This window comes from Tetrahymena thermophila (assembly GCF_000189635.1).
Source record: "Tetrahymena thermophila SB210 genomic scaffold scf_8254667, whole genome shotgun sequence".
NCBI lineage: Eukaryota > Ciliophora > Oligohymenophorea > Hymenostomatida > Tetrahymenidae > Tetrahymena > Tetrahymena thermophila.
In genome coordinates, this window is record NW_002476434.1 from 19,738 (window position 1) to 36,592 (window position 16,855).

The window sequence follows — 16,855 nt, forward strand, 5'->3', positions numbered from 1 at the left end:
CACTTAGATAATTATTTATCAGGTAAAACCTTTAAAAATAGTGAAGAATTTTAAGAAACCTTTTTAGCTTTTATAGGGTCTAGAGAACCAAAATTTTTTCTCAAGATAAATCAAAGCTTGAAGAGAGATAGAAAAAAGGCATGAATGCCTAAGGAGACTATTTTAACTGAGTGTTTGTATATGTTTTATAGATTATTATTTAAACTCGCAATTATTGTTACACAACCTAATATTTTAAAGATAATTTCAGTTTATTCTTAATTAAAATATAAAATTTATTTAATTAATAAATTTTAAGTTTGTATGAAGATAACTAGAAATAATAAATATTATAAAGGTAAAAACATGCAGTTTTTTTAAAGCGAATATTTTATTACAAGCACAATATTAGTTATTTATTCAATGCCAAGAAGCATAATTTTAATTTGAAAAATTCCGAAATTAAAAAAATTTAATGACTTTCATTTACAAATTTATAAGAAAATAACTATCCTTTTTCTTCAAATTTTATTTACTCTCAAATTATAAAAAATTAAGCTATATACCAAAAAGTAATCAATTATCTTTCTATTTATTTTTAAATTTGACATGGATATTAATTAACTTACTATTAAATAACGTGTTAAATATCATAAATTATTTTTAAAAAAACAAAAAGAAAGATATTAATTTTATACTTAAACAAATAATTAATCCAGTAATATTTATATTTTTTAAAGGTATGCAAAATTATAATTTTATTTCAGAATAATTCAACTTTTAATAAATTATTGACCTTTACTATCCTAAGTTGATGTAAGTGTAAAAAGAATCTGTGAGATGAAATTTTTAATAAAATCTTAAAAAAAAGGTTGAGATTTGTGATTTCAACGATTGGTTCCCTTTGGTAATCAAAATTAAAATTAACACAAATTATACATAATAAACTTTTTCTTAATTGATAATTTGTTTATCATTAGCTCTTAAGTTTTAGCAATTAAATAAATTGAAACAAGCGATTTAGGAAAATAAAAATGAATATAATAAAGAGATTGTATTACAACTTTAAGATATATTATGAGAAGTAGATTTGCATAGATATCCACGCATTTAAGCGCCTTAAGCTAATAAGTTTCTTTTACCTTTTAATAAGATTATTTTGGTTTATATTACCAGTTTTGAAGAATGAGACCTTAGATAAACTTACTTTCATTGACTATAATTTAAGTAAATTAGGCTATATGAATATATTAAAATAAATGGAAGACTATTAAAATGTATTTAATTGGATAGGAATTGGTATTAATTCAACCCTTATATTAATTTTTTTAGCTCGAGTTACTTAATATTCCTCAGACTCCTCTAATAATACATTCTAGCTACTGCTAAGCTTTTTTGCTTAAACATATAATTATGTACTATATATTCCTTTGATAAGTGTAGCTTCTGTTAAAATGTAAGGAAATCCTGTAGCACCAATCAACTTAACTCTCTCAATAATTATAAGTAACAAACAATCCATATTTTTGAACAGTTTTCATTTTTAAAGTTTTAAGATTGTTTTTGCAAAAATATTGTAAAGTTGATTAGCATAATCTTCAAATATGTGTGTAGCTTTACTTTTTAAAATTGCGGTTAGAAAAGAGCGAAAAAATTAATTAAATTATGAAATCTATAACCAATTTTTTTATTACATCAATTAATTTCAGGAAATAGGAATTTATTTATTCCTTGAAGAATTAAATTAAATTAGTTAAGTAAATCAAATTAATTTCATTAATCTAAAGGTTTTTGTATCAGGATACATGACTTAGACTTTTCATTTGTAGCCAAAGACTTCTTAGGAAAAAAGAATCCTTTTATTTGGGATTTTGTCTTACAATTCTTAGAAACAATGTTAATAATACTAAATTAATTTGTTTCAGACCCTCCTCTTAGGTGTCTATTTAGTTTATCATTAGCAATTTACACATTTATAGATAGTTACACTAATTCATTTTATAATAATTCATTTTCCAGATTTTACTATCTTTTTTTTTCAACCTACCATACTCTTCTATTAGCGCTTCTGCTAATTAGTATTGCCGTTGATTAATAATTTCCTCTCTCAATACTAATTTTAGCTTTGATTCCTATATCAAATAAAATTTCTAAGATTCTAACTTAACAAAACGAGGATCTGCACAGTAAATATTAGAACCAATACTTTTTTGGAGATAAATTAGCAAAATCGTCTAAAAAAATTTAAGAATTAGATTTCTTCTTAAGACTTTTATATCAGTAGATTGGAATTGCTTTTGAAGATTTTAGGATTAATAAAAATTCAATTATCTTAGAAAAATTAAGCAGCGATCATAAAATTAATTGTAATGATAATACAGATTGCATTTTTTGTAATTACTAAGTAGGATTTTTTTATTTTAATTAATCAAAATTATCAACCAACAATTTTTTTATCAAATTAGGCTTCGACTTAAGAACAGTTTGAGCAAAACTTTTTAGATGGAAAAGAGAGGAAAGAATTTCTCAAGCAATTTATTAGGAATTAGTATCTTAGAGTTATCAATTCCAATTCTTTAAAAGCTAGTCGCTTTGGTAAAAGTACTTTTTACTTTACTTACTTTTACTTCTTAATTGAAGTGGAGCAATCAAAAGTTTTGGGATATGTTGAGATTATTAGACTTAATTAGCTTTTACGACTATCAATAAGAGAGACTGCATTTTTAAATGAGATATTTTTAATGGCTAAGTAAAAATTTGAATTTTCAGGAATAAACTATTCTTTTAGATAAACAAATAAAAAGAGCACTCTTAATTCTGCAGGCTATTTGGGTAATGCATAAAATGAAGAAAGTTTATTGAAATAAGAATAAAACAAATTAGGAAATCATAGTATTGAAAATGTAAATTATTTTATAGGTATACTATTTGATGAAGAATTAAATAGAGTAGAAAGAATGTATTATGAATCGCTTGCAATGAAGATTAAAGTAATAAAAATATTAAGTGAAGATCATATCGATCTTATTGAGTTTAAAAAAAATGCTATTAAATTAAAATAAAAGACTGAATAATTGCAAAAAGATTTATAAAATTTAGGAAATATTCACTACAATAGCCATAAAGTATAGTACTATATGGAAGGCTTTGCTCTTCATCTTGGTTTTGGAGAAAAAAAGAGAAGGCTTTTTAGGAAATCAAATCGTGGAAGAGCAAATTTATAAGCTTTGCAAAATGTGGATCATACTATTTTTGACAAGGATAATTGTGTAGTTTTTATTTCTTTGATTTAAAGCAATCTAGGTATAGTAAAGAGAGTTTAAAATAAATTTGAAAATATATTTGGAATATAGATCAAAGATATTGTAGGAAAAAGTATCAATGTTATTATTCCCTCACTAATAGCTAAGTATCATGATAAAATGATTTAGTAGTATTTATAAAATTCAAGCTAATCTGAATTTTAGCAGTCTTTGAGAAAAACTTAAGTAGAAAATAAAAAATTAGAAAGCACTTATTAGTCAGAGTATGATGACACAAAGTCTAAGTTGATGAAACTTGTTTAAAATAATTAGCAAAATATTTAAAAAAAGATAATTGAACCTAATAATTACTTTTCTTTACTTATGGCAAGAAATAGTAGTGGTTGGGGAGTACCAATATCATTGCAGTTTAAAATAGATTGTATTGGTTAGTCTGACTGTGGAATAACGAGTCATATTAAAAATATTTAAACAGATTACTATTATATCATGACTAATACAAGAAACTTTCAAATTTAGTTAGCAACTTAAAATATTTTTGATAGGTTATTTTCTAAATATTTACAGAAAAGTGAATTATAGAATATTTGCTTAAATCGTATAATACCTCTGCTTCACTATTTTGAGAAGCTTTGGGTTTAAGGAAATAATAAACAAGAAGAAGTCCACAAAGATTTAGTTAAAACAGTTGCTTTTATGCCTAAAGCAGATTCATAATAAAATATAATGAGCCAAACTTAGTTTGCAAAAAAAATATAACCTTAACAATCTTTACTTTATTAAAAATTAGAATACTAAAATCTTTAAAAGGAATTATAATAGTACAATTTGGATTAGTATGATATGTTTACAGTTAAAATGAAATTTTATCATTTTAAAAACTCATTCGTGTCATACAACATAGTTGAAATTTAACAGATAAGACGCATTCTTAGTGTAGAAGCTCAAAGAGAAAACCTTTACTTACTCAAAAACCAATTTTCTGCTTTGCTTAACATTAACTTTGATATCTCAAAGGAATTAGAAATGCTGCAGAAAGCTGAGTAACTCTTATTCTTAAATTCAAATATAAATTCCTATGATGATTTTAAAAGTAAGTTATTAAAATTATTTCATTTTTTAAGATAATTTTTAATATATATTTTATAGATTTTAGTATGCAGATGGATGATAATAATAGATAAAGCTATGATGATGAATAAAATTAAAAATTTTAAAATAGGCAAGACCTATAACAGTACAATTAATTGGGTTTTATTCCAGAAAAAAAAGAATATATTAACTAAAAAAATGAAATTGTTGAAAATTTTATCAATTTAAAGAAAAATTCAAATGAAGATGATATTTATGATAATAATTTTGCTCCATAAATTCAATCAGATCTCTAAATGATGAAAGCTGTGCAAACTAAAAAAGAATATGAATAAAATTCTTAAATGAATATGAATCACAATAGCATGATGATTAACTAATCTTCTTCTCTTCTAATGGGTTCTATAGGCAATATAAATACAGCTAGACATGGGGAAGAAGATTACTTGTAAATATCTTACAGGTAACAGTAGTTTAATAAAAATGACAAATCTTATTTAGCTAAACAATTTTCAGAATAAGGAGGGGCTTACCCCGAGCTTAATTCAATTATGCAAGCTCTTTAATACAAATAAGGAGATGAAAATATCAGTACTTAAGTAGGTAAATCTATTAGCAATTTGAATTAAAATAGTAAGTAAGATATACTTGTAACTGACACATTCAAAGATTTACCATCAACTGCAAAAAAAAATTAAAATCATGAAACAGAAGAAAATAATCATTATAATTATACTAAATAAACGTAATCTGATTTATAGCTATAAGCTAAATATGAAACTGATTAAAATATTATATCTCCAAAGTAGAAAGGTATTTATGATCTAATAAAGGATAGATCAAGTAAAATGCATAATACAAGAGGGAAAATAATTTAAGATACATAAGTAAACAATACCTTTTCGAATATATCAATGGATTTTCCACATACGCATCATCAAGAAGTAAACTAAGCAATAAATTAGACAGGAAAACAATCTCTGAATAGCAAACAGATTTAATTTTTAACTTCTTACTACAAAACATAACCTTAAAATTAAAGGTAAGATCATGTCAAATTAACTGGTAAAAAGATATAGCTGGAGGAGGAAGATATTCATTTCTATGGTGCGAGAAGAGATAAGGATGGATACTCGTCTGATTTTTTCTCTAATTCAGCATAATAAGAAGAAGAAAAAATAAAGCAAGAATTAGAATAAAGGTCTCGTATTCTGGATGTAAGCTCAGTGAAGACTAGCTAAAGTCATAACCATGAACAAAAGAAAAATATATAAAGATTAATAAAGTCAAATAAAAAGGATATATCAATTATTCTTTTAAATATTTTTGGATACTTAGCTATTATCACTATAGCAATTATTACTTTTTATGAGTTTTTGCAAATTCAATCTATGCTCAACTCAAGTAAAGAAGATATTTAACTAATTCCTTGGGCTAATACAATGAGAGTATCACTTACTAATACTATTGCTTTTGGAGCTATGGCTGATTTGATTGAGTTTAATGGATTCCAAGACTCTTCTTTGTACAACAAAACTTATATTGCAGAAGTGAGGAATAGAGGAATAGTAGGCCAAAAAGAAGAATTCAATCTATTGAAAAGATACTACAGACAAGATATATCAAATAAGCCATACTTTTAATACATCAACACAAACATTATGAATTTTGTTTTTAATTTTGATGACTCTGTTATTCCTCCCAGCCAAAATCTTAAAAACATTCCTTCTCAAAAAATATCCTTCAATTTAACAGTTCAGCACTTTCTAATAAACTTTATAGCCAACAGTTACTTATTTGTGAACTAAGATTTTGATAACAACGAATAAATATTCTATTAAAAAGAAAATATTGATAACTTCATAAATTTTAGTACAAATATGTCATATATTTAAAATGAAATTACCCTCCATTCATAAAATGTATTAAACTAAGTAGAAAGTTAGCAATAAACTTTAATGAGCTTAATTTTGATAGTTTCGTTCACGCTGATCTCAGCTCTTTTTCCTTTATATTACTTTGTTTAGTATAAAAATCAAAGCGTACTTAAACTTTTCGCAACTATTCCTTCTTAATCTTTAGGAGGTATGAGTCGTTCCATTTAATTGGCAATAGATTTCTAAAACGAGGGAGCTAAGTTATCTAAATCTAAGATGGCCTTAATTAATAATAAAGATTTCTTACAGAGAAAAAGAAAAAATATTTCATCCACAAGCTCCTTACCTAAATTTAAAATAGGACTTTTCTTTATATGCATATTAGCCTTTGTTTTAATAATAATATAACCTATTGTGAATTATATTTTAATCGATTAATTTAATTCAGAGGTACAGACCAACATCAAATTATTAAGTAAATAATTAAAAAAATATTTTTTTTAGTAAGCATTTTTTACATAAAAAATAGGTGGACTCTATAATTTAAGAGCACAAATGGGAAGTAACATGGCAGTTAGTTTAAAATATCTTGTTTATATTTTAGTTCCTTAAAGGTTAGTATATAATCCTCCATATTATGCTTCTAGATTAAAAACTTTATCTGCTTCTAACTCTTAATCTCTTTTAAATGTTACTCAAGTAATTAATGATAGCTTAAACTAAAAGAAATCGTAATAAGCTTTGTATGATAATTTTTTTTATGAGCTTGTAAATGGAAATTTATGTGAGGCCATAAGAAAGTATCCATAATATGTAAATTAAAACAATCTTATTGATCTATCTACTTGCTCTACAGTCATGTAAGGAATATTAACAAAAGGCTTTTAAATAGGAATGAAAAACCTTTTTTAACTTTTTGCAGATTTACATAATATTTTGCTGTAAAATAATACTTCTGTTATCTAAAATCAAGTAATTTAATGGTAAAAAACTGTAAATATCAAGTAATTTGATTTATTGTAAGGAAATTTAGACAAGACTCTAATAGTTATTAAAGATTTTTTACTCTCAACTATGAGCGAAAATTTGCAAAATATATTATAGATATAGATAATATTATTGTGCTTTTAAATTATCTTATTATTGGTTTTTTTCTCTATAGGATGGCATACTTTCTTGAAATACGTTTATAATGAAATGATTGAAATAAAATAATTACTTTCTATAATACAAATAGATTTTATTATTGACAATCCCTACATTATTTCTTACTTAACCAAATGAAGCTTTAAGAGCATTATATTTAAAATATATAATATTAAAATAATAAATTTCTAAAAGTTAAAAGTTTAAAATTTCTAAAAAAAAACTTAAATCATAATCAATATTAATGAATTAAAAATTTATACAATAATTCTTTTTTTATATGTTACAATTTTTATTGAATTCCTATATATATTTATATAAAAATAATATTTATTGTCTTTTAAGAGATTATTCTTTAACTTCATTATTACTTTTAGTTACCAAAATAGATAATATACATAATTTCAATAAAAAATTTTTAAAATTAATATATTTTAATATTCTTGAAAAACCATCATTTCATCAATATATTGATCGTTTCAAAATACATGTCCCCCTCCTCTTAAAATGAGTTATATAGACAAGAACTTCATTGTTTTGAAAATAAATGGTGGGGGACATGTATTTTGAATCCCATAATATAATATACCAAATTTTATTACATAAAATTATATAATTTAATTAATTAATAACTTTAAAAAGAACAAACAAACTTCTATACTTCTATTATTTAAAATGGTTGGTTTGTTTTTTTTATTAAAAATTGAGATATTAGAAAGAAAATAAAATATTTATTTATTAAAATAAAATTTTTTTATATTTTATATGTTATTAGCAAAAGAAATTACTTTTAACTAAAATTAATGTTTTAAATTTTTCATAAAATATATTATCATATGTGTTTCTATTACTTTTTGAAGAATTAATTGAAATTAATAAGAAAAAAATTGTCATTAATTACAATAAATTAAAATATAAGTAAATGAGTATTATTAACATACTATTAATTTCATTGAATTTGATCTCGCTTATCAAATTATAAGAATTTGAGGAAAGTCAAATTGACTGTCCAAGTATAAGAAATATATAAGGTAGTATTATTAGCAAATAATTATTATTTAAGTGTCAATTTAAATTAAAAAAATAGGACATTTTTCAAAAGTCACATGCCTGAATTATATTAATTCTACTGCAACCTATATTTCTGCTGATGATTCAAATGGGTTAAGATTAAACGATATAAGAACTGGTGATTTAATTTATAAGTATGATGGAATTTATTTTTTTGATAATAGTGGTATTATTTCTGTAACTTCTTCTTCTGATGGTGATGTTTTAGCTATTACTCGCTCAGAATTATTCTACTTTAATATATTTTAAAATAACATGATTGCACATTCAATATAAAATTAACAACTAGGTAAAGTTTTATTATTATAAAGCAAAAAGCATTCAATATGATATTAAAAAATAGTAGCATAGTCACAATTTTTTGTGAAGACTTAGTGGATTACTTAAATGAATTTAAACTCTTCTTAAATTCAATAATACATGATATTTATATAGGTTAATTTAGATTAAGGATTAACATAACTATATTATATATAAAATCAAACTTTAAGTCTTTTTTATGAAGGTAGAATTAAAATTAGCAATTTTAAAAATATTTAGAATTTATTTTATATTAGTTACAAATGGAGTTAACACAAATGTGCCAAATGCATAATTAAATCAAGCTCAGAATTTTGTTATCGCTCAAAATGTGACAGGTATGAGTGGATTTGCATAACCTGTCAATATACTAGTAGGAATATCGCAAAATAATTTTGTTTTTGCAACTTTTATACCAAACATAAATATTGTGCAAGCTACACAGAATAATATGTGGATTGCATATTAGAGCGATTATATTATAATTTCTTTTAATCATTTGTCTGGATCTTCTATCTTAGCAGTTTAATATGGTGCTTCTATAAAAAGACCTGTTAATAACACTTATACAAATTGTTTAGTGTTTTATGATCTCCAAAATTTATAACTAGATAAAAGCAAAAACTATTTTTAAACAGACAAAATGTTGAAATAAATAATTGCTTCTATATAAATGGGTAAAATTCAATTTTAACAAAAAAATTAAGTGCTTTTAAAATATTTTATATAAAAATAGGAAATAACACAATTTCTTTGATATATAATTTTTGGTTTGGTAATAGCTACTATACCACTTTTGCTACAAATAATAAAACTTTAATAATATAGAAAACTTAGGATTTAATATCAAGTAAATTTTAACTTTTGAATTCACCAATTTAAATTGTGTTTGATGATAATATAACATCAATCGAATACACTGATATATATTAATCATAATATTTGCTGCTTGGGTTTGGAAGTGGATCTGTTTCTAAGTTTAATTTCTAGAATTATTTATCTTCTAATTCTACTAAATTGTAGGCTATATCTAATGTCAATCTAAATTTCACACAAAAATATTTAGGTTAGCAATAAAAATTTTATTTTTAATAATTTATTTAAAAATAATTACATTTTTCAAATAAAACACTAATTCATTCATTTCTTTTAATTATTCAAAAACTATCATTTTTTACAAAATCTCATTAATTTTACTATTTTAACCAATATATTATCTTGAAATAAAATTAATTTAGAATTATTACAATTTATATTAAATATATAGGAATGAAGTCTTTAGTTAATAGCTCTTTTTTTGATAGTTCAAACGGAATTCTTAGTGTTATTAGCAACAAAAATAATTAATTAAGTACATAAAATGTCACAGTTTTTAACTATTAAAATATTAACATATAGAATAATTCAGTAGCTTAGAAACAGTTATAGTTTAGTAATTCTAGTAACATATAAAATTATTTATTTGACAGCTAGATGATATTTACAATTTATTAAATAAATCCTTTAGTTTATACTTCAAAATATTTAAATAATTGCACAAAATCTACAGCTTAGAATTCAGTTATGTATTCTATAAATCAATTTAAGTATCAGTTTATGAACAAAACTTAAATTAGCAAAGGAGATATTGATCTTAGTAAATTTAATTTAACAGTTAATCAGATTTTATATATTTACAATTACCAAAAAAATAATTAAAGTTATGCCTTATTAATTTTAGAAACAAATTATTTTGCTTTTACAGATAATTGTAAATATAATAATACAACAAATAATTAAACTGTATCAATAGTTAACCAAACTTCATTACAGTTTGTAGCAATTAATATATTGTAAAATAAAATTGTTTTTATATCTTAAAATCCTTTGATATAATCTATAAATCCCATTTAAGGCTTACTTAGTTCAAGTATTGATAATGAATATAACATTAATATTCTATTCGAAACATAAGTAATATTCATAAAACCCTTCATAGATCAAAATAATTAAATTCAAATTTATCTACAAACTTATTAATTGAATCAATTATAAGATTTAATAAAATAATTTGATAGTAATTAATCAATAGCTATCTCTAAATTAGCTTCAATTAATTATATGAAATAAACAAACAATTTGGTATTATAATTTAATAACTAAATTTCAGATAAAATCAATGTGATCACTACTTCAATTATTTAATACAATAAAACTTGGGATTAAAACTTAAATATGCAATTATTAACTTTAATAAATCCTTAATAAACATTAAACTTAGGTAATAACTTACCATTAATATATCAAGTTTAATATATTTTAGATGCTTCTGTTTTAATTCTAAATTTCGGGAATGAAATTAGAAATTATTATTTTTCTTAGACTGATTGGAGTTTAAATCTTTTAATGAGTATAAATGGTGTTGTTATTTAATCCTAAAATTCTAATATTTATACCTATTTCCAATAAAATCAATAACTTATAGTACTAGATCCTTATTCAAATATTAAAATGTAAATTAGTTTTAAATTTAATTTATTATTTTAATGATAAATTTACTATTTTTTAATATATAGAATAGATTTAAAGTATTGCCTAACTCAAAGCTGTATAAACCAAACATGTTAATACACAAGTTATATAAATTAGAATATTAATAGCACTTTATCAAGCATATTTAAAACTAATTCATATCTATAAAGAGCTGAATTACTAGATATTTAAATGGGAAATTTATTATAACTAGCATCTATTTTATTTACTACAAATATTAACTATAATATTTTTATTGAAATGTTAAGCACCTTAAATTGGAAAAACAGATATATAAATTTAACTTAAATAATGTTTTTTACAAATTTTTTAGCCTCAAATAGTATTAATCTAAAGATAGCCTCTGTTGATTCTAAAATTTAAAACGTTTTAAATACAAACGATAAAGCAAATATTGAGAGCTAAGATACCTTTATTTAATAATATTACAAAACTGTGTGCTTAAAAAATCTTAATTGGAAATTAAACAAAAGTGCACCTTTCATAATAATTAAATCATAATACTTTGTTATTGATAATTTAACATTTACTCAAAATTCTATAAATAATCAGTATTAATCTTGCCAGTATATATTAGTTCCCTAAGTTGAGCATTAACAACCTCTATCATTGAGCATCATAAATTTAGATATCTCAAAATAAACCTTTTACAGTTTACAACCCTTAATATATGTTTAAGCAAAATTATATTAAATTTAGATATAAAATTCTAGTATGTCAGGAAATAATTTTAAGAATACTAATTTCATCTACTCTTCAAATCTTTTATCCTTAAAAATGTTAAATTTTTCCTTTCAAAGTAACTATATCGAAATTTAAAATAACAAGCAATACACTAGTCAATATTTTATAACAGCTTAAAATATATCTTTATAAAATATGTTATTCGATTCAAACATATTATAAGACTCCTCATTAATAGGTAATTTGACAAATATTTCTTTAAGATTAATTATTTTTTTTATATAATAATTTTTCTAAATTATTTATTTAAAGAATCTTTTTTTAAAATAAAAAATATTTAATTTTAATTAGGAATAAATTCACTGTTTGGTTCATTAAATTTTAATGCTAGCTTAGTAAATATAACTAAAAACGTGTTTTTAATTACTTTTTCTAAAATTTATGGTTTATTTTTAGATTTGAATTAGATGAACTACATTTCTTAGAACTTTTCTAACTTCTAGCTCTCTTAATCAAAATTCTTAAATTCTTCTGTTTATTTATGCAATTTGACTTAATATAATAACAATTAATGTAATTAAACCTAAAGCTAAGATTAATAGTATAAAAATTATTTTTTCTAGATCTCTTTGAATTAAATGCAAGTGATTAATATATCACTGATTTAGGATATTGACAGTTAAATATCATTTTTATATTCAAATAAAGCAAAAAATATTAATATTGATTAATACACCTGTAAAAATATGATTTCTGATAATCAAAGATTTGATAGTAGTTGCTTGGATATAGAAAATTTTTAAAATCTAAATTTGAAATTACAAAACAGTTTATTCCTCAACAAAAATATTTAAGATAATTTTGTCATTATAATATAAACGAATTAAATCTCAAAAGGGTCTATAATGTAAGAAGGATAAATAATTTTATCAGACAATGATTTTACTAATATTAATATTTAGGTGAACAGTCAATATAAATAAACATCTTCTGTTTATATATCCACTCCTTAAAATTTTAATATTTAAGTATCCAATACAACTTTTAACTAGATTTATTTGTCTGGACCCTAAACTGTATTTAATATATAAAGCTCCTGCCTACTTATTCAAGCTCCTTTTTCTTAACTTGAAATATTATATTCTCTTTTCTCAGATTTTATAAATTACTCTTCATCAGTAAATTTTAAATAAATAAATGTAAAAATAATTTATTTTTTTTAATTTAGCCGGCGGTTTATATATAAGCTAAACAGATAAAGCTTAACTCATCAAGTTTTAAAGGAAATAATTATAACCAGAATAGCTTTTAGGGTGGTTTTTTATAGATCTTCACGAATTATTTGGCTGTTATAGAGACTAATTTCATAAATAGCTTAGCTGAAAATGGTGCAGCTATGTCTATCAATCCAAATACTAAAAATGCTAATTTCACTTTCATAAATTGTCTATTTTAAAATCTGATTGCTCTTAAAAATGGTGCTGCTGTTTATATTAGATAAGCTCTAAATTAAACATAAATGAATTTTAACAATTGTACATTTAATAATATACTATCGCAATATGGAGGATGTGTTTATGTAGCTTACCCTATGAATTCTTTAGAAATTTAATATTTTTATCTGGTTTATCCGTAAATAACATTTTAAGGTTGTACCTCTTCTCACGTATATGCTTAGTAAGGAGGTTATATATTTTCATAAAATGCGAACATAAACCTTTATAATCATACATCACTAACTAATAACCCTAATAATCTCTCAAGTATAAATTATATTATTTTGTAAAGCTTGAACTAACTTTCTTTTTTAGGGGAATACATTTATCTATCTTAAAGCTATTTTACTGCTGAAAAAATAAATATTTATGATCATAGCGCAATCTAAGGTAGATATTATATTACCCAATTAAATCCTGTATTTTTAAATGCAGTAACTAATAGCAATGTTACTATTAAAAAAACTGAAATTAACTCATGCTAATTTCTATAATCAGGTTTTATTCAACTAATTTAATCATCACTCGAAATATCTGAATCAAACATAAAGAATTTAATGTAATTTTATTTCATGACTTTTTGATATTTATATTTATACTAAAAAAGGTTTTAATAGAACGGATAAAGGCTGATGCAAACAAATATTAATCTTTAAATATCTACTAAATTTAGCGCTATAATAATAAGTTAGTCTTAAATCAATCTATAAAAATTATTAATTTATAACACAACCTGCACTCATGAATCTTGCATAGGTGGTGCTATGCTATTAGAAAATTCTGGAGGTAGCATAAGTAGTTGCAATTTTATTTAAAATTTTTGTTACGGAAATGGTGGTGCCCTAAGTATATTAGGACTGAATCAAAATTTAACAATTTATAATTCTGTTATTATGAATAATAGGGCATAAAAAGGTAATGGAGGAGGAATATCATTTATTTATGATCAAAACTTATTTTAGTTAGCAATATTAAATAGCTCAATTTCTTAAAATTTTGCTGAATTAGGAGGAGGACTACATTTTGAGTTTTAAAAGTTACCTTTAAGAAATTAATATCTAGCATATCTTAATAATTCAATTCTCATACAAAATTAAGTCAGTTAATTTGGTGGTGGTATCTACTATATTGGCAAAAAACCTTATGTAAATCTTTAAACTGAAGTTTCCTAAAATACAGCAGGTAAAAATAAATATTTAAAAATCTTTTAAGATAGATAAATTTATTTGACTATTTATTCAATAAATTTAGAGAGCCCATTTGGAAAGGACTACTTTTCATAACCAAAAGAATTATCCTTAAATTTATAATTAAGCTAACATATGTTTAATTATAGCTTTTATTGGTTGAACACAGGTGAAAAGGTTTATAAGATAAAAAATTAAGTTAGTGGATAAAAATTGCCTAATATAATATTTTAAATGATAGACGAAAGTGGTAGTATAATCAACAATTAATATTTACAACTTGCATAAGCATAATAATTGGACCTATAATTAAATGTTAATAAAGCAGAGAATATGAATAATATCTCGTTTGCATTAGTAAGCTCCTAAAAATCTTTTCAATTTAATAATTTATATAACTTAAGTAACCTAATAGTAATAGGATAACCTGGAACATCTGTTTTTTTAAATTTAACCATAAACGGTATTCAATAAAAAATAAATAATGCTTACAAAATTATTTTATAGATTCAATTAAGGCCTTGCTAAAGGGGAGAAGTTTACGGTAAATTTATTGATTAAACATAAAACCAATCAAAAACATATTACGAATGCCAAAAATGCAAGGAAGGAACGTAAAATTAATATAAAATTTTCTTTTACTTATTTATAAAAAAATTTAAGATATTCGTTGGCTTATCCTAGTCTAAAAAATACAGAAATACAATGCCAAAAATGCATTGATTTCGCAGAATGTGAAGGAGGAGATATCTTGAATATTAGTGAAGGCTTTTGGAGAATGAATGATTAAACAGATGAAGTAATTGAATGTGTTAATGCCCCATAAAATTGTTTAGGAGGTAAAGGAAACAATACATGCTCTAAATCTCATATAGGCCCACTATGTGAAAATTGTGATCTAAAAAATAACTATTCTAATATAAGCGATTATGATTGTGATTATTGTGGAAGTCCATTTATAAATTCACTTAAAATTCTGTCATTAATGACTTTTTATGTAACAACTAACCTAAAAAAAAAATTATAGAAATAAATTTTTTTATATAAAAAGATACTTTTTGCCAAAATAAGCGCTGATAGTGTGTTAAATAAGCTAGTTTAAGGAATAAGTGTAAATAATAATGTATAAAAATCTAATAAACAGTTAATGGATACATCAGTACTCTTGAAATAAGTACTAAACTACTTCTAAATTATTGTAGTTTTAACAACTTTTTAGTTAAAAATACCTAACATGTTTGTTGTTTCAGTTGATATCATAGCAAATCCTACAACTCAAATACTTTATTCTTTTTAATGTTTTTTCTATTAATTATACTTAAAAACTGGTTTGAACATGATATACTTGCAGCTAATAGCATCTGTAGCTTTACCCATAATATTAATTATTATATTTTTAGTATCAGGTGGTATAATTTATAGAAAAGACCCTTATAGGAGACCAATTTATTTGTACACATCTTTTTTATATTGCTTCATTTATTTTCAGCCAAGTATATTCAATAGATCAATAAGTTTAGTAACCTGCCGTTAGATAGGTAAAATTTATTAAATAAGAGATTTTAATAAGTTTTTTAAAATTATTAAAACAAAAAGGAAAAATAAGTTACATTTCGTTTAATAGCTTAAATGAGTGCTACACTTAAGAGCATAAAATTTGGTAAATATCATTAGTTTTTCCAATCATACTTTCTTTTGGCCTCATAATACCTTTGTTTATTATTTATTCTAATTTTAAAACCTTCAAATCGCAAAAGAGATTATAGAGAAGAAAATTTTTCTTAATTACAAATGAGTACAAAGAAAAATTCTGGTTTTGGGAATTTATAAAAATTTATTAAAAGCTGATGATTATGCTTTGCTTGGCAATATATAAATATGAAATATAAAATAAAGTAAAATCCTTTTTAAAATCTCAAAACTTTATTTAAATTCCTTTATTTATTAACTAATTCAATTATTTATGTATGAATTAATTAATTAATTTTAATTTTAATAGATATTGTTTATTCTTTTAATAGTCATGGTTTATGGATTAGCTATTTTGCTATTTTAACCTTACAAATAAAGGATTTACTAAAAAATAGATGTTACGCAGACATTTATTTAAGGGGTCTCCATTTATCTCTGTTTTATTGCTTATCAGAACATAGAGGATTTATTCTTTTGGCTATTTTCAATACTTTTGATTGCTATAATCAATTTTATTTTCATCCTATGGTGCTTTT

At 22.8% G+C, this 16,855-nt stretch overlaps 3 protein-coding genes across 3 annotated transcripts; all 3 read left to right on the forward strand. All coding sequences in view use genetic code 6, as the record gives it.

The window, feature by feature from the left end:
* Nucleotides 1-1,013: 1,013 nt before the first annotated feature.
* TTHERM_00654200 (PAS domain S-box protein, putative) lies at nucleotides 1,014-7,495 on the forward strand (the record flags this gene model as incomplete). Its single annotated transcript, XM_001013972.2, has 5 exons — nucleotides 1,014-1,485; nucleotides 1,767-2,383; nucleotides 2,445-4,335; nucleotides 4,392-6,686; nucleotides 6,741-7,495. The coding sequence occupies 5 exons, from the start codon at nucleotides 1,014-1,016 to the stop codon at nucleotides 7,493-7,495; spliced, it is 6,030 nt and encodes a 2,009-aa protein (XP_001013972.2).
* A 784-nt stretch (nucleotides 7,496-8,279) lies between these two features.
* TTHERM_00654190 (hypothetical protein) lies at nucleotides 8,280-10,359 on the forward strand (the record flags this gene model as incomplete). Its single annotated transcript, XM_001013971.2, has 8 exons — nucleotides 8,280-8,370; nucleotides 8,445-8,717; nucleotides 8,772-8,933; nucleotides 8,986-9,405; nucleotides 9,465-9,794; nucleotides 9,996-10,079; nucleotides 10,127-10,160; nucleotides 10,278-10,359. The coding sequence occupies 8 exons, from the start codon at nucleotides 8,280-8,282 to the stop codon at nucleotides 10,357-10,359; spliced, it is 1,476 nt and encodes a 491-aa protein (XP_001013971.2).
* A 2,490-nt stretch (nucleotides 10,360-12,849) lies between these two features.
* Nucleotides 12,850-16,260, forward strand: TTHERM_000654157 (transmembrane protein, putative; the record flags this gene model as incomplete). Its single annotated transcript, XM_012797186.1, has 5 exons — nucleotides 12,850-12,906; nucleotides 13,173-13,999; nucleotides 14,048-14,622; nucleotides 14,692-15,241; nucleotides 15,291-16,260. 5 exons carry the CDS (start codon nucleotides 12,850-12,852, stop codon nucleotides 16,258-16,260), a joined length of 2,979 nt encoding a protein of 992 aa, XP_012652640.1.
* Nucleotides 16,261-16,855: the final 595 nt, after the last annotated feature.